The sequence below is a fragment of the Doryrhamphus excisus genome, chromosome 4 (assembly GCF_030265055.1).
Source record: "Doryrhamphus excisus isolate RoL2022-K1 chromosome 4, RoL_Dexc_1.0, whole genome shotgun sequence".
Lineage (NCBI taxonomy): Eukaryota > Metazoa > Chordata > Actinopteri > Syngnathiformes > Syngnathidae > Doryrhamphus > Doryrhamphus excisus.
The window spans coordinates 19,935,763-19,954,687 of NC_080469.1; the positions used below are offsets into that span (position 1 = coordinate 19,935,763).

The 18,925-nt window shown below is 41.2% G+C and overlaps 1 protein-coding gene across 1 annotated transcript in view; it reads left to right on the forward strand.

Moving 5' to 3' along the window:
- adamts3 (ADAM metallopeptidase with thrombospondin type 1 motif, 3) overlaps positions 1-15,463 on the forward strand; it is a 105,883-nt gene extending 90,420 nt beyond the window's left edge. The window contains exons 16-22 of the mRNA XM_058069735.1: positions 2,859-2,939; positions 5,454-5,617; positions 7,094-7,250; positions 7,382-7,514; positions 9,326-9,533; positions 11,545-11,662; positions 13,596-15,463. Coding sequence (XP_057925718.1) covers positions 2,859-2,939; positions 5,454-5,617; positions 7,094-7,250; positions 7,382-7,514; positions 9,326-9,533; positions 11,545-11,662; positions 13,596-14,161 — 1,427 coding nt within the window. The 3' untranslated portion in view covers positions 14,162-15,463. The remainder of the gene's footprint in view (positions 1-2,858; positions 2,940-5,453; positions 5,618-7,093; positions 7,251-7,381; positions 7,515-9,325; positions 9,534-11,544; positions 11,663-13,595) is intronic.
- The last annotated feature ends 3,462 nt before the right edge of the window (positions 15,464-18,925 follow it).

The following is an 18,925-nucleotide window of genomic DNA, read 5'->3' on the forward strand; positions in this document are numbered from 1 at the left end:
CAAAGATCTTTTGTGATCATCCTCGTCTAACACGTCACGTCTTTTAACAGGGAAAGCGTTAAGCAAGACAGCCCAAAAAGAAAGGCCTTTCTCGGAAAAGGCGATATGCAAGTATCTGCTGTTATCTGACAACCTCTTCTTTGTAGACGTTCTGCTTATAGAGCAGATCACTGACTCCACACGGAAGAAAAGCTTTGGAACCCGTACTTTGGTGTTGCTATCTGTCTGTTGTAACAATGCCTCTTTGGGACACCTCTGGAAAGTCTGTTTATTCCTTGGAATATAAGGAAGATGTCTTTTGGGGACAATGGAGAGTCAAACTTTGACGAGCACAGTAAACCATCACCACTAACTGATAAAGTTTTTGTAGCCTAAATTCAACATTTCCTCGCCTAAAAATGACGCCTAAAAATGACGTGAAATACAAATACACGGCATTCAGAAGACGCATTTAAAGCGTACTCTACGGTGGTCTCTAGGTGTCAGTAGCGTTACTGTAATGTTCGGTGAGACACACAAGCACCGGACTAGTTCGCCAGAACAACAGGCTTTTATTGCAAGTTGGAATGATCTCACAACAGGCACAGTAATCCTTAACATGGAGTACTGCTGTACGGTTGCTTACTCAGTCCATTCCTTCCAGCATCGCACAACACATTTACAGCAACACACATGCACACTTATGCCTAGGTCTTGGACTGCTTGTTTATGATGTCTACTATATTGTTATTGTGAATGTAAAGGACTGTAGGGGTGTTATTTCATGTCTAGAGTGCTCTAATATTGCCATTAGTATTATTACTATCATCATTATTCTCTTCTGATTATTACTGCTAGTAGTAGGCTAGTATTAGCCTGCTTTTGCCCTATTATATAAAATTTGTCAGAGATTTTTTTAACAAAAAAAATCAATAAAAAATAACCTAAAATCAATAAAAAAAATATCAAATTATTTAGGGGGACTTAAGAACATTTTTGGGGGGCCCAATAATATAACATTTGTCAGAGTTTTTTGTAACAAAAAAAAATAAATCTAAAATAAAATCAATAAAAAAATTATCAAATTATTTAAGGGGGGGGTTAAGGTCATTTTACGGGGGCCCTATTATATAAAATTTGTCAGAGATTTTTTTTAAATCAATAACAAATAAAATAAAATCAATAAAACATATCAAATTATTTAAGGGGGGACTTAAGAACATTTTGGGGGGGGTATTATATAAAATTTGTCAGAGATTTTTTTCAGGGAAAAAAAATCAATAAAAAATAAAATCAATGAAAAAATCTAATTATTTAGGGGGGCTTAAGAACATTTTAGGGGGACCCTATTATATAAAATTTGTCAGAAATGTTTTTTGTAACAAAAAAATCAATAAAAATATAACATTATTTAAGGGGGGACTTAAGAACATTTTGGGGGGGCTATTATATAAAATTTGTCAGAGATTTTTGTGAAAAAAAATCAATAAAAAATAAAATAAAATCAATAAAAAAATATCAAATTATTTAGTGGGCTTAAGAACATTTTAGGGGGGCCCTATTATATAAAATATGTCAGAGATTTGTTTTTGTAACAAAAAAAAAATCTATAATTTTTTTTTCATCAATAAAAAATATCTAATTATTTAGGGGGACTTAAGAACATTTTAGGGGGTCTGAAGCCCCCCTATAATAGGCCTAATAATACCACTGGTTATAACAGAGGAATGATCGACCAAAAGCAAACGTCCAAACGTTGGAGTGTTTACATTAGTGTTTACATTGCTTCTTTGTCACACCTTCTAGGCGTCAAGGCTGTATTTTTTCATTTTTCCCAATGTGAATGTCATGAAATGTCCTTTCATGTGATTACCTCTGCGGCTGTCTCCCAACCAAAGTCTTCATCTTTCATGAGAAGCGGCTACTTCTGCCTCCTTTATCAAACTGCCGTTTTATCGAGTTAGATTGACAGCTACGTCTACACAGTCTGCACACAGCACCTGCTGTTCCGCCACCTGTTGTAACCTCGCCGAAGCCAATAACGTGCCAGGAGACCTGGGTCAGCCTGTCGAGTCCGAGGGCAAGCAATTACGCCCCTGCCGCTTGTGTCCTGGTGGTTGTGAAGCAAGACTCCCGCTAGCCCAAATCATTTCCTTCCTCCATTCTGTTGTCTGCCGTGCAAAGTGGACTAACATCATTCCTTTCATTTCAAGGGAGAACCAGAGGAGCCTTCTCTTTACCCAAAGGAGCTCGGAATGTGTTTTTAAATGAGAGTGAGGACTTTAGAAACGTGATGGGTGAGTCCCAGGAGGTTTGTAGGTGCCGGACATCCCTGCTAGACTTTGCTGACTCGTAGTTGTTGTTTGTTTTTCATTCGCACTTTGTAGGAATATCTTCATGTCAAAACAGGAGCAGACCTCCGCCAAGGTCAGACGAGATAAGCGCAACAAATCACAAGCTCATTTTGAAGCATCTCAGTGTCTTTGATGGGATTCGCTGTAAATTGGAAATTGAAAGTCGTCATGAGTGCCGGCCTCCTCCATGCCGCTACTTCTGTTGCTGCGGTGTCGGGACTGTGCCATGTGAGAGCCTCCAAAGTTGCCGGATGTTCACCCTGATCTCCTTGGCGGAGATGATGCTTGCTTCATCTTCATGTAGCAATGTTCCTTTCATGTGCGAATGAAAATAAAAACCCGATGCCCTCGGAGACTTGATTATAAAAACTTGATTTAGTCCCGCCCCCCCTCTCCTCCATTCCTGGAGCTTCTTTGTAGAGCAAAGCGAACCGTGGGGGATGTCCACCACTGCAAACAAATGATTTCTGCTCATCTTATGCGTCTCTGTCTGTCTTGTCTTTCCTTCCTCGCTGTCGGCCAAAGGCTACCTTAAGATGTTTCTCATTCCTCCTGGAGCTAGACATGTGATCATCCAAGAACACGAGGCCTCCCCTCAAATTCTTGGTAAGTGTGACATCGCTAACCATCGCACATCATTTCCACAGGAGACAAATGGACACGTGTGTAAAATGATACAAAGTCCTACACGCTGTGTAACGTATTTGTGGCAGGCATAGCCCGCGGCACATTTGAAAAATTCAGTTAAAAAAAAAAATAATTTAATTAAGCAGAATTATGAGGGAAGAAAGTCATTATATTACTTCAAAATAATTTATGAGAATAAAGTTGTAATATTGTCGGAAACAAAATTGTTACAAGAAATAATAATTAATACAATATATAATTCATTTAAATTACATTTGAAATAATAAAGAAAAAAATACTTTTGGGGGGAATCTGTTTGCAAAAAAATATATGATATTATGACAAAAAAGCAAATACGATGCTAGTAAAATAATGACCATTGTAAATCATCATAAAGAAAAGGAAGACTTATTAGAAGATTATTTTTCATGTTTTGTGTCCTATTAAATTAAGTCTTCCTCCTCTTTTAGATATGTTTTAGACATGTTCCCTTCCATGAGAAGTGGGTCCTTGACGGACACCCTCGCCTCGTGCAAATGTTTGGAAAATGAAATAAAAACATTAAAAAACAACAACAGAAATGCAAAATATTTTAATGTAATATATATAATGTAATAGTGTAATATTAGTGTAATAGTGTAATATTTTTTTCTTAAAATATATATTACTTCTGGCATGAAAAGGTTGTGAAAGCCCTGGCGTCCACCACAATGAACATGCCCTTTATTCACTCGTTGATGAAAAAGGCTCCCTGGCTAAAGGTTTAGTTTTAGTGTAATCGTTTATTTCCAACATAAAAATGTACGTTTTTACAGGAGAAACAAAGAACTACGACTAATAAATAAATAAATAAATGTAGTGTGTCCTGCATTGATAGATCTTACAAATCAGCCCTGGGTGTGGAAAAGTCCAGGACATCCTTTGTATCCGTGGCTTTCGGCCAGGCAGCAACAAGGACGTAATAAGGACCCTGAGCCAGCAGAGTGGCCGCATTATTTCCTGCTCAAAGAAAATAGTGTTGGCCCTAAGAGTAAATACGTATTTATCGTAAATGTTTTGTGATTTGTAGTCAGGCAGGATTGATGTCACCTTAAACAGCGACTGACACAAAGACATCACATGTGCTCATCCTTTTTTTTTCCCAGCTTCAGCTCCAAGGAATGTGAACTGATCTGGTTCTTTTCAATCTGCTGCATGCTTTGTAGTGTTGTGGTTTATCAGATTGGTCTTAAAGGCCCCATCGCCGTGATACATAGTACTGGGAAGACGCTGTTTTGTGTGTGTGTAGCTAGTGAGCTGCGTTTATCTCATGTGTCTCCTGGAAGTATCCACCTTTGACATTCTTCGTATCCACTGTGCTAACATTACCCTTGTACATTTATTCAGCAACGTCATGCTAGCTATACAGATTCAGATGTGTAGCGAATCCCTTTTTTAAAAAATAACATCATTCAAAAGTTGCATAAAAGATGACCGGTAAGACTACGTCAGGCAAGAAGGAGTATTGGTTGAGTTTCAGAATCAACTTTATTCGAATTCCAGTCAAGACCAAAACCGGTACTTTGTTTGCGTCAGTCGCACCCTTTGATCATCTTCACGAGAACCCGTTGAGCTTCCAGCAGTACATTTCGTCAGAAATAAACCGACCAAGGACACGCGTAACCAGTTGAGCAAGTCGTGAGCAAGTTGTGAGCAAGTCGTTAGCATGTGTAAGCACGTCTTTTCACTTCAGCGAGGGTGTGCAAACTTTTTCTTCTAACTTTCACACTGTTTGATGACCAATTTGGGGTTTAAATTTTAGTTGAAATCCGATTCCATGTGTTTACAGAAGGAAAGATGCATTATGGGCTCGTGTTTATGACAATTTCAAGGATTTTGTGCAACAGGATTCAATATTTTCTTCACCAAAGATAAAGATAGAGAATGACTTTTACTTGTCACGTATACAGCAGTACAGGATAAATTCCCCGTGGAAAGGGAAGCCCAAGATGGGGGGGGGCAGGTCCACACTATGCTCCTTTGTGGGACTGGCAAAAAAAACCCTTGGCAACATCGGCACAAATAAGCACACTTTACAACATAAGAACTGGAAGACTTGCACCAGACTACCTTTGTCCAAGTGTCAGTGAAACACAGCTTTCGATGGCGAGAAGGCCGCATATACGCTACCGGGGGATTCAGACCGCAGTACATGGGCTATATATCGAATTTATATCCACATGCAAAAATCGGAATTGTACCGTTCACACTGATAGAGGTCATATATGAGCAAAACAATTGGAATTAACCTGCAGTGTGAATGTAGCCGTGGTCTTGGTCTTGACTTGGTCTCATTTTTTGTACTTTTGGGTCGTGGTGTTGCTTCATCCCCCAAACCTCGCGCTTCTGGTAGGAACCCTCCCACAGCACAATGGACTCTCTCATCCGTCTGTGATTAATTGTGGAAGGGGTTGTTGTTTGTATCAGTGTAGCACTTTCTCCTCCTGATTGCAGCAATCAAGAACCAGGCGACAGGCCACTACATCCTCAACGGCAAAGGAGAGGAAGTGAAGTCCAGAAGCTTCATCGACTTAGGCGTGGAGTGGCACTACATCATCGAGGAGGAAGTTGAGACCCTGCACACTGACGGACCTCTGCATGACCCCGTGGTGGTTCTGGTGAGAAGATGCCCTGTGCTGTCTTTTGCGGGAATCTGTTTGAAAGCACTTTAATTGCCTCACCCAGTAGATTTTTTTTTTTAATCCTCATAATCTTTCACTGGCGAGGCTCAGGACAAGCAGCGTATAATAACCAATTATTAAATACAACTTAGCGTAATGGAGAACATTGAGATTCAACTTTTAATAGCGCTGACATTTTCTACAATGACGAGCGCTCTCATCCTGTAAGGCGGTGGTCAGGGGGCAGGGCCCAACTTTCAGGCGTAATAACAAAAGACACAAATTTGTTCCTAACGACATCAAATGTTGGATACACGCATACCACTTTTGGAAGGAAGGGATATTATCTTTTATCTTTTAAAATAATATACAGTTTGAAATCCCACAGATTTCAGAAGTTTATGTTGCTTTGTTGCACGGCGGTCGAGTGGTTAGCATGCAGACCTCACAGCTAGGAGACCCGAGTTCAATCCCACCCTCAGCCATCTCTGTGTGGAGTTTGCATGTTCTCCCCGTGCATGCGTGGGTTTTCTCCGGGTACTCCGGTTTCCTCCCACATTCCAAAAACATGCTAGGTTAATTGGCCACTCCAAATTGTCCATAGGTATGAATGTGAGTGTGAATGGTTGTCTATATGTGCCCTGTGATTGGCTGGCCACCATTCCAGGATGTACCCCGCCTCTCGCCCCAAGACAGCTGGGATAGGCTCCAGCACCCCTGCTACCCTCGTGAGGATAAGCGGTAGAAAATGAATGAATGAATGAATGTTGCTTTGTTTAATCGTCTTTTGGTGACTCTGTTCCATGGTCCTTGAATGCACCATAGTTGTGTTCTCCGATGATGCACGTCTTTCACCTCATGTATAATATGTTATATCATGTATAATATTCTGTTTGTTCCCAAATGCTGATGCTGTGTGGGAATGCATAAATGTGCGTATTTGTCATCTTTTCTCTGAAAACAAACTCCAGGCTTGTACTGATGTTGAATGATTTGTAGTCATTTGCTGCCTATAAGATGTTGTGGAAATCTTAGCTTTAGTAACAATACACAATAAATTCAACATCATTAGATCGCTATAATGGATGAACCACCCGGGTTTTTGATTAGCATGCGTGCTAATGGGATAGGCTATATGACATCAGATCTGATTTTGAGACCATTTTTCCCTTTTGCAGACATGAAACTTGTACTGTCCAGGTGATTTTTAATTAGCATTCATAACATCAACATGTAAAAATGTGAGCGGTTCTATTTTATATGTAAATAAATAGGGTCCCAGTATATAGCCCAGTGGGACCCCACAGGACAACAGTGCATGCATGGCTGTGTCATAATGAATAAAATAATGCTTCATGTGTAATCCGACACCAACCTCTCAGACTGGAGAGTCAGACAAGAGCTTTCCTGCCTCGTCTTTGCATGACCTTCATGTCGGCGTAATGCTGCTGTGCCTCTCATCCCGTCCTTCAGATTATACCAAAGGACAATGAGACGCGCTCCACCTTAATGTACAAGTACATCATCCACGAAGACTCGGTGCCCGTCAACAATAACAATGTCATCCAGGAGGACACGTATGAGTGGGCCCTCAAGAACTGGTCTCCGTGCTCCAAGCCGTGCGCCGGAGGTAAAGCAAACATTAACAATCAATGACAGATGTTCCATCGAGTGTGTGTGTGTGTGTTCACCGTGACCTTGTTGTTACGTTGGCTTTCTGCCTGGACTGACCTCGCCGCTCTGGCTCTCGTACCTTTTAAGGCTTCCAGTACACCAAGTACGGCTGCCGGAAGAAGGGCGACACCAAGATGGTCCACCGAGGCTACTGCGACGTCGGCAAGAAGCCCAAACCCATACGCAGGATGTGCAACCTGCAGGACTGCGCGCAGCCTCAGTGAGTGTCGCACCTTGGAGAGTCAGACAAGAGCTTTCCTGCCTCGTCTTTGCATGACCTTCATGTCGGCGTAATGCTGTATGCACCTTGGCGCCATGAAAGGAAGCAGACATGTTGTCCACGAGGCCACGAGGCGGGACATTCATTCATTCATTCATTCATTTTCTACCGCTTTTCCTCACGAGGGTCGCGGGGGTGCTGGAGCCTATCCCAGCTGTCTTCGGGCGAGAGGGGGGTACACCCTGGACTGGTCGCCAGCCAATCACAGGGCACATATAGACAAACAAGAGTCGCCAATTAACCTAGCATGTTTTTGGAATGTGGGAGGAAAACGGAGTACCCGGAGAAAACCCACGCATGCACGGGGAGAACATGCAAACTCCACACAGAGATGGCCGAGGGTGGAATTGAACCCTGGTCTCCTAGCTGTGAGGTCTGCGCGCTAACCACTCGACCGCCGTGCTGTCGCGGGACAATACATGAGATTTACTTTTAAGAAAAAATGTCATTTTTAGGCTTGAAAATGCTTTATTTAGGCCATGAATGTGGACAATCTGCTTGAATATGGATATATTTTTCAGTAATAATAGAGCTCATAATAATATAGCAAGAGACAACTCTAAACAGGAAACTAAAATCGTAGCACTGAAGACGCCTTATAGACGAAAAGTGAAAAGTCAGCAGCAAGCCAAAAGAGACCCCTGCCTCAATTCAAGTTGACTTTCCATAGGATTGTTTCTTAAAATATGATGACAAAATATCAGTGTTGAGTGTTTTCAGCACCATGGACAGCTACAAGGACTGGTTGATGTCAGGACTGCATTTGGAGTCCTTTTCTCTTCCTAAAGCAAGATGTCTGAGCACCATTCATTCCCAGTTAGTGTCAACGGATGCCGACAGCCGTACTGCATGTGTGGAATCCTCTCCAAAGACAACATCAGGGACGCCTGAAACATATCAATGAGGTCGCTGGCAGTTAAAGTCCAAAGTGATGGCGCTGATGAGTTTGAAGTGCATTATCGTTTAATGGGCATCATTTCAACGCTGACGCATCTTAAGCTGCATCCCAAGTAGTCCCGGTGGATGGATGTGAAGGTTGTCTCAGCTGGTCTCAGCTTCTTTGAAAAGGGTTCCTCTCCGCACCGCGTATGCTTTGTGTTCAAGCCACATGAGACCCATTCCCGTATTACCGTCCCAAAGCTCCTGTGCTCCTTTTGTGGCTTTGTCTTTATGCCGGAGGTGTCCACGCTTTTCCCAATGGGGTCTGCATACAGTAAAATCAAAGTGTGTGTGTGGGGGGGGGTACTTTCATACTGTATTTTCTAAAGCAGCGCATGTAGATATCAATGGCGGCTGCTGGTCATTCAAGGAGGGGAAGATCATTTTATTCCGGCCTACATCATACATGTCTTTATTTCAATTCTATTATCTACCCTGATGCCCAGCTTGCTAGCAACCGAGGCTAACGACCAACTGTGTGACCGGCTGTGAGAGTGAGAGTGAGTGACAGAAGAGAGTCACCAAACACAGAGGGGGTCCTAACGCCAGTCGGTTTTAATAAAGACAAAGACGCTGGGAATCGCTAAGGTCTCTGGATAAGTTCACAATAATGGAATGAAAAACTTGAAAACTGGTTTATACGTCAAGGTCACCGATTGGCTCATCAAAAAGCCTCAGACCCCCCCCATCTGACACGCAGCGTCAGATGGATGGCAGGTCGACTTAGTATGTCTGATAATATTAACCATCGTTTGCTCCATCAACAAGTCCTAAGTCTCGCTCCATCTCATAACCGACTCTGCTCCGTGCAGGTGGATCTCAGAAGACTGGGAGCATTGCACCAAGACCTGCGGCACCCTGGGCTTCCAGATCCGGACGGTCCGCTGTGTGCAGTTCCTCCACGACGGAACCAACCGCTCCATCCACAGCAAGTACTGCAGTGGGGAGAAGCCTGAGAGCAGGAGGCCGTGCAATCGGGTGGCCTGCCCCTCCCAGTGGAGGACGGGGGCGTGGTCAGAAGTAAGACAATGACGACTACAACTATTCCTGAAAAACAATGACGTCAATGAAAGCGTAAAAAGAATTGAAAATAATAGTTAAAAAGTGACTTAAATGAAATATTTTTACAAAAAAATTAAGAGAGAAATAACTTCAGTAGAAGTGGAAAAAATCTATACAAATTAAACTTAAATAAAAGCATGAATGTAATTAAAAATAAACACAAACAAAATTAATACTATTAAAATTACTTAAGAAAAAGTGTAGTCAAGTCAAGTTTATTTGTATAGCCCTTAATCACAAAAGAGCCTCAAAGGGCTTAACAAGCAGGCAACAGTAGATGATAGACAATAGACGACAAACGACATCCCCTGATCTGAACCCCCATCAGGGCAAGGAAAAACTCAAAACCCATTAGGGAAAAAGAAACCTTGAGAAGGGACCGCAGATGGGGGAATCCCCCTTCTAGGATGACCAGGCTGCAATGGATGTCGAGAGGTTAACATGTGACAGTTAAATATAAACAGAGAGTATAATAGTCCAGGTCCAAGATGGGCAGCCGCGGGTCTTGAGATGATCACTATCCCTCTGCTGCAGCGCCTCCACAAGGTAGGCCACGTCAGATGGCCAGTTTCGTCAGGGCAACTTCCAAACAGCCTCTCCTGGACCCGCCCTGGGGGGCGGTATGGGAGAGAGAAGGAGCGGCAGTCAAAACAGGCAGGGAATAGTTTTAACTAAACGCTAAAGTATAGAAATGAGTCTTAAGTCGGGACTTGAACATTTCTACTAAGGTAGCAGCTCTAATATTAACAGGTAGAGCATTCCACAACGTTGGGGCCCGAATGGAAAAGGCTCTAGAGCCCGCATACTTCTTTCTGGCTCTCGGGATAGTCAAAAGACCGGCGTGTTGTGAGCGTAGGTTTCTAGAAAAAAGGTTTGTAGAAAAAATTAAATTCAAACTGACTCGAATGAAAGAATAGAAATAGCAATAAAAAAAATTAAAATTGACAATTATAAATTACTTAAAAATGTAAAAAGTAATACAAAATACAAATTTTAATAATAAACAATTAAAAATAATTACAAATAAAATTGAAAACTGTAAAAATACTAATGAAAATTACTTTAAAAAACCTTTAAAAAAATAGCAAAAATAAATACTATTTTAAAATTACTTAAGAAAAAGTGTAAAACAAATAAAAATTACTTAAATGAAAGAATAGAAATAATAAAAATTAACAACTTCACTTAAAAGTGAAAAAAGCATACAAAACTAAACATAATAGTGATAAATAATTAAAAATAAAAACAAATAAAATGACAAATAAAAGTGTAAAAAAAATAATGAAAATTACTTTACTAAAAGCTTGAAAATTTGTTTAAAAAATGTATACAAATAAAATTACTTAAGTAAAAGTGTAAAACAAATAAAAATGACTTCAATGAAAGCATTAAAATAATAAAAAAAATCAATGACTTAAAAGTGTAAAAAGTATGAAAAAATAAAAATGCTAATAATAAATAATGAAACATAAATATAAATAAAAATGACAAAAGTAAAATTAATGAAAATTACTTCAGTAAAAGTCGTTTGAATGGCCAATGGAAAAAGGGGGCTGGGGGGGCAGGTTGTCTTCCAGCACAGCTTCATTGATGTTGATGATGTTGGCGCGTCCCAAATATAAGACTCCTAGAAAAGGTCTGCAGAAAACCACACCAAGAAACAACGACAAAGCTTTTCTTCATGTCACTCACACATGCTCCTGATGTAAAAGGGGCCTTAATTGCGGTGTGAAAAAGTGATGAAGTCTGTAAGCCAGGAGTCAGGCTGCACTCCTTTACGGCTTCTGGTAATTGGAAGTCTTTCTGAGGGTTCCAGTCTCATCAAAAAAGGGATCAAACAAAGCCCTTATATAGTCGTGTCCTCATCCAGACGTTGACACGCGTACACCTGACCCAGCCCCCCCAAATAAAGCCTCCATACCTTTGCTGCAAGCTAATGAGTGTTTGTTTGCACCCCCGCCCGTCCCAGTGCTCCGTGACGTGTGGCGAAGGCATGGAGAGACGTCTCGTCACATGCCGAATGGGAGACCACTGCTACGGAGACAAACCCGAAAACGTGCGAGTGTGCAGACCGGGACCGTGCCATGGTGAGCCATCGTTCTTTCTTCTTTTCATTTCTCACATGTGTGGAGACAGTGAACGCACCATGAAGGAAACTGTGCACTTGTTGAAAAAGGTTGCTTTCAAGGCAAAGATAAAAAATGTCTAAATCCAAAATGTGGCCTGTTTTCTTCGCTACATCGCGGAACCGCTGATTGGCACTTCTGTGGTAGTTACTGCTGCTACCAGTAGAGGACGTTGTATACTCATGTGAGAGTTGAAGATGTGTGCCCAGTTCAAGTGTTCTAGTATGGAAGTCACTCTTCGGTTCGCGGAAGATTATGAGGAGGAGTAAAATACTACAACAGGACCAATATGTTTCAACAAGGACACAAAAACGCTACAGCCAACAGCCAGTATTAAGTGGGTCACTTTCAATTTCTTGTGTACAAGATTTCTAGTGTACAATGTGCATCGTGAGGGCTTTTAATGCCTTTAAACACGTATATAATAATTGCACACAAATAAGGTTGGCTGCTATTTTGGAAAGCTTTTGTCAATATGTAAAAGTTCTACATTAAAGTTGTTGGCAAGGATTTTTTTCTAGATGTATTTCTTCATGGCGATGACTTGAGTGAAAGGCCTTTTTATGAAAAGTAAATGCCAAGTTGACATTTGCAGCAGAGGGAAAGGATAAGGCAGGGCCACGTGGCAAAGCGCAGATCCATCAATGGACGATTGTGTAGGAGGAAGGATGGAATGGAATGATAAATGATGAAATGAGATAATTGGGCTGCCGTCCCCTTCCTGGCTTGTCACGGCTTGACTTGCCTTCTTTGCCGCTGCCGGTTGAGTGTTTCATTTCCAGAGTTCACACTCGGGGGGTCAGCTGCTGTGTCTGATGCAGCCACCTAGCATCCTGTCACTTTCACTTTCTGTAGACACCTCCTTTTCTTTCATTAAAGGTCCTAGTTGTTCTCAACCAGAATAAGTCATAAAAATAATAGAAGTAAGTCATAGAAATACATCATATACGTGCGTCATAATAAAATAACCTTTGGTTTTTGGGATATTTGATTTGACTTGACACGTTCTTTGCATGCATGCAGTTATCATCATCTTCATTTCCTTGAGAAAATGTCTGAAGGAATTCCTATAAAATGCACTTTGTCGTGATGTATTCTATTTCTATTCATGTTAAGCGGATTTGCTTCTGTTTCTGTACTTAAATAAATAAAATAAATAATAAATAAATAGCAAAAGTAAGAAACAATGAAGACATATACTAATAGAAACAGAAAAATGACTTAAAACTGTCAAAAGTAATAAAAAACTAAGATAAAGGCGGCTTAAATAAAAGCGTAAAAAGAATAAAATGAATGACTTCAAAGTGTAAAAAAAAATGCAGGTAAATAAAAATAGAAATGACTTAAAAGTGTAAAAAAATGGCTTAAAATAAAATGTGTAAAAACAAAATAAAAGTAGCATAAAAAGCAAATGTAATCATTTCATTCATTTTCTACCGCTTTTTCCTCACGAGGGTCGCGGGGGTGCTGGAGCCTATCCCAGCTGTCTTCGGGCAAGAGGCGGGGTACACCCTGGACTGGTGGCCAGCCAATCACAGGGCACATATAGACAAACAACCATTCACACTCACATTCATACCTATGGACAATTTGGAGTGGCCAATTAACCTAGCATGTTTTTGGAATGTGGGAGGAAACCGGAGTACCCGGAGAAAACCCACGCATGCACGGGGAGAACATGCAAACTCCACACAGAGATGGCCGAGGGTGGAATTGAACCCTGGTCTCCTAGCTGTGAGGTCTGCGCGCTAACCACTAATCCACCGTGCCGCCCCGTAATCATTTCAAATGAATACAAAATAACATAACTGAAATTAAATCCTCAATAATAATAATAATTTCATCCTCTCCCCACGATGCTGTTCCACCCACCCCCTCTGTCTGCCCCCCCCAGATGAACCTTGCCACGGAGATAAGTCCATCTTCTGTCAGATGGAAGTTCTGGCCCGCTACTGCTCCATCCCGGGATACAACAAGCTGTGCTGCGAGTCCTGCGGAAAACCAGGCGGTGCTCTGTCGATCTTCTCCGAGGGCCCCGAGACGGAGGGGCATGTCCGCTTTGGGTCCGCCTCCCAGCTGCTGGAGACGCTGATGGCCAATGCCACTCAGGCTGGGAAACAAGGCGTGGCCAAGCAAGTTGTGGCCAAGACAGGCATGGCTAAGCAAGGCGTGGCTAAGCAAGGCGTGGCTAAGCAAGGCGTGGCTAAGCAAGGCGTGGCTAAGCAAGGCGTGGCCAAACAAGGCGTGGCCAAACCAGGCGTGGCCAAGCCAGGCGGCAGTAGATCAGGCAGTGCCGCGAGACGCGTCACCACGCCCGCCCCGCCCAAGAAAGCCAAACCAACAACAACGCCGTCAAGGCGGGTCCCGCGGGGCGTTACGGCAACCCCCGCCAAGGGTCCAAGATCAGGCAGCTTGACAGATAGCCGGCGGCCCGCCTCATATTCCGAAGTGGAGCGATGAGAGCGGCCCCATGTTGACGGGACTACACAGACATGCGGTCATTCCGAGTCTTCTCACGCCAACGCCAACGACGACAGCAGCAGCAGACACAAAGAAGCCATCAAAGAGAGCGAAACAAAGAGACAAGTGCTGGTTCACTTTGTTTTTACACTTGACGCCGACAACAAACATCACTTGAACATCTCATGGCAGGAAACAACACGCCGGCTTTGCTCTCAGAGGCAAATGGGGGCATTTATTTCAAGATAAAAGGCCACGCCAAGGAAAGGATTTTTTAGTTTTTGTCTGTCAGACAACAAAGGCTTTATTTTAAGTTGGGATCAAACCCTCACGTCACGCTACATAACATTGCTGGACAGATATTTTGGGCTGGTTGTTGTCCTCGACATAAACCTCAAGGCTCAGTGAAAATGTCAACAGGTGCGAACGTTACACACGCACACACACACACACACACACACAGCATGGAAATGCTCTAATTAGACAACAGGGTGAGCTAATTATCTGATGCTGACGACCCTTTTAAAGCGCTCAAAGAGGTAGCGAAAGACCACTCGTGATACTTCCAAAAGCAGTAACTCCCATCTTGTCGGCTTAATGAGATAAATGATGATAAATGATAATAAATTATAATAAATGATGATAACAAGGAGCATTTCCAGCCTTTATTCAAGTGTTTATTAGCAACAAGATGAAAGCTAGTCAGGAAGAAAATATGTTTTAATGTCAAGATGATTTTTAGATCCCACATTTAAGATGACATGTCTGTGCACCCCCATTTTAAAGCAGACGCAGAGGTAAATAAGGACCACTCAGGAACTCTGCCTTGAGTTCAATGGAGGCTTTTCCAGTCCAGCAACAAAAGGGGGTGGGGGGGTCCTAACTTTGACAGGGTCCTGTTTTGTTTTTTTTACTCGCTTTACTTCATTATTATTAGTATCAACTTTTCTCCTTAATTACTCTTGTTTTGGCACGTTTTTCCATTTCTGCTGTTTTGTTAAAGTCTCTAACTATTTCAATATTTAAATTTTTTTTATATTTATTATTATTTTTACTACCACCACATTTTCATTTGATTGTGGTAATATTGCAACTTTTTTGCAAACAAAATGAGTTTTTGTTGGTTTTGTTTCTCACACTGTGACAACGTCACAAAATAACGTTTTTGTCTTTCATATTTCAACTTGAATTTTAATTAATTCTATTTTTATGTCATTTATTTATTGTTTTCATAATTGTGTTTTTTTTCTTCATAATATAACTCAATTCTTGGAAAATCACAAATTTGACTTTACTCTCCTAATATTTCAACTTTATTCTCATAAAATTACATCTTTTTATTAATATTATTATGATGTTATTCTCCTAATATTTCAACTTTATTTTCAGAAAATGACATCATTTTTAATAATATTATTATTACTTTATTCTCCTAATATTTCACCTTTATTCTAATAAGTTATTTAAATAAATGACCATATTTTTTAGAATATTATGACTTTGTTTTCCTAATGTTTCAACTTTATTTTCATACATTTTTTCACAATATTATGATGACTTTATTCTCCTAATTTATCAAATGTATTCTCATAAATTACATCTTGTTTTGATAATAATATTATGACTTAATTCTCCTATATTTCACGTTTATTTTTAATTAATTACATCTTTTTTTCATAATAATATTATTACTTTATTCTCCTTTATTTTCCTAAAATGACAATTTTTTCCCATCATATTATGCTTTTATTTTCCTAAAATGTCCTTTTTCTTTTCATAAAGTTAAATCTTTTTTTTCAATATATCATGACTTTATTCTCCTAATATTTCAACTTTATTCTCCTAATTATGGCTGCTGTTCGTTTATTCTCCCAGTTTTGCTGGATTTAGTCTTTGTACTGTTTTAGTCATTTTTACAGAGCACCACAATAAAAATAAAATAAAAAAATAAAAAAAACAGCTGCATGATGCGAATGGCCAGAGGGCCGCAGTTTGGACACCCCTTATTTTCCCTTCAGCGTGAACTTTGCAATTCCCATTTAAGCAAGCAGCTAGCAACAAAAACACAAACATTTCGTATTGCTTTCAGGAAGTATTACTCACGTCTTTAGCATTTGGATAGATGGGTGTGTCCAAAGTGTGGCCCCGCGGCACATTCAAAATATCACTTAACAAGGAAACCAAAGGAAAAACCCCATAGCAATAGAAATGGAAAAATTTGCAGTAATTTGAAAAAAAGAACTCAAAATAAAGACAAAATGGAGAAATGGAAAATCAGCAATAAGTTAATTATAAAAAATAGTAATCCGTTGACAAAAAGTAATAATCTCACAAGAATAATATTGCAATATTGTGAGTAAAAATAACTTCATCGCATGAAGTTGCAACTTTGTCAGAAACAAAACAATAAATAAAGTTGATACTAATAACAGACTTTTTCCTATCGCTGAAACGGCTAACTTCTTAGCACGTCTACCGCGTTGCTTTACCAAACATCAGAGTGACAAAGTTGCATCCTCTCATTTTTCACTACCTGGTTCTTTCTGGAAAGTTTGGGCACCCCTGCTTTAGAAAAAGCCCCCCCACCCCACCCCACCCCCCAAGGGATTTCCTGACAGCAAATGACCACCATGCATCTGACTGCAATAAAGGCCTCAGCATCCACTATCCACGACAGACCACATACGGTATTTATTGATCGTTCACGCGATGGCGCCGCTCTCTCTTTGTGCAGTCGCTAACACGCTCAGCAGGAAATAAACAGACGTTGTTGTTAAGGAAATGAAAGCCTGTCGTAGACTAGCGATGACATTGTTTTTTGCAAACAATTCCATGTAAATATACACGCTCAATTTTGAGATGTTTGTCACAAGGCTGTCTTTTCACAGCTGTTTTTCCTCGTTTGTTTGTTTGGAGCCGACCCCGACCCATGCTTGGGTTCTTTTATCGTAGCTAGTGGTTTCTGTAGATCATGTGACGTCGCTGCTAAGCTAGCTAGTAGACGTGGACAACCCCTGAGCCAGTCAGACGGAAGACTTCCTCCTTCTTCTCCAGTACTGTATCCATACAACCTGTGCATCCTCTCCATGTGCTGGTCTTCATGTGTAGATTGTGTCCATTCCAGTGTTACGCTACTGATGCTGTTTGCTGGACTGGGGAGCACCTAGCAAGAAGCAATAAACCGTACCATCAACATCAGGCCATCTGCTGTCTTTCTTGGCGCACCTCTACCTTCTGGAAAAATTTCAATATTGTGAAAAATTGGGAAAAATGCATTTTACAACATTTTACTTTTACAAAGCTTTCAATTTACCGGTGGATCTACGTTCCCACCCTCACCAATGGTCATGAGCTTTGGGTCATGACCGAAAGAATGAGATGGCGGATACAGGCGGCTGAAATGAGTTTCCTCCGTAGGGTAGCTGGACTCACCCTAAGAGATAGGGTGAGGAGCTCATTCATCCGTGAGGGGCTCAGAGTAGAACCGCTTCTCCTTCACATCGAGAGGAGTCGGTTGAGGTGGCTTGGGCATCTAGTCCGGATGCTTCCCGGACGCCTCCCTGATGAGGTTTTCCGGGCATGCCCAGCCGGGAAAAGGCCCCGGGGCAGACCTAGACACGCAGGAGGGATTATGTCTCACAGCCAGCCTGGGAATGCCTTGGTGTCCTCCCGGTGGAGCTGGAGGAGGTGGCCGGGGACCGGGAAGTCTGGGCTTCCCTACTGAGACTGCTGCCCCCGGACCCGGATATAATGGATGGAACAACATTTCACAACAAAAAGGAAAAATACTAAAAGGAAAATTTATATTAATAAAGTGTTATAATAGTGTTGTAAAATGCTATAATAACACAGATTGTTAATGAGGAACTAATTCACATACATTTAGAGTAGTTACTGAGGAACTAATGAATAGAATAGTTACTAAGGAACTAATGCACATACATTTAGAGTAGTTACTGAGGAACTAATGAGTAGAATACTTACTAAGGAACTAATGCACATACATTTAGAGTAGTTACTGAGGAACTAATGAGTAGAATACTTACTAAGGATCTAAGGATGACAGGACCTAATCTTTGTATTCCGGTGCCAGAGGGAACAGTTCTCAAAGACTCTAAACATTGTTAAAAGTCACAAAGTCAAAAGTCTTATTACAGGGCCAAAGTCACATTACAGGGGCCAAAGTCACCCTTGACACACAAAATCAGCCTTTGACACACATTGAATAATACAAAACTACTAAGGCCGTCATTGCTAACATGTGAGTTCATGCTATGCCTTATTATGTTTAAGATTTTCTATTAATATGTCTACTATATTGGTTAATGCAAGTGTGAAAGTATCTATAGGGGTGTTATTTCATGTCTACAAGGCTCTAATTGTGCTAAAAACTGGTTTTCTGAGCTCTGACTACCACAATAAACAAAGGATTACTGGATAAATCTTCTATCCCGTGGAGCTGATGCAAGTATCATAGTGAGCCTCATGTTGGCATCACATCCGTGTGCTTGTCTAATTTGGACATCTGAGCCCCCGCCCCCCCGCTGACGTGTCCTTCTAGGGGTATGTTTCCTGTACAGCTGATGGAGACACCCACACAATGGCTTCCAGTGATGTCACAGCGGACAGCTGCCGATGACAAGAGCCTTCGCATCGGGACGCGTTTTCATCTCCGCTCGTGTGCTCATTTCCTCCTGATGGGGCGACGCCCCAACGTATAGCAGTGAGACAAAGTGCCATCAAGACTTTGGAAGCATTTGGAAG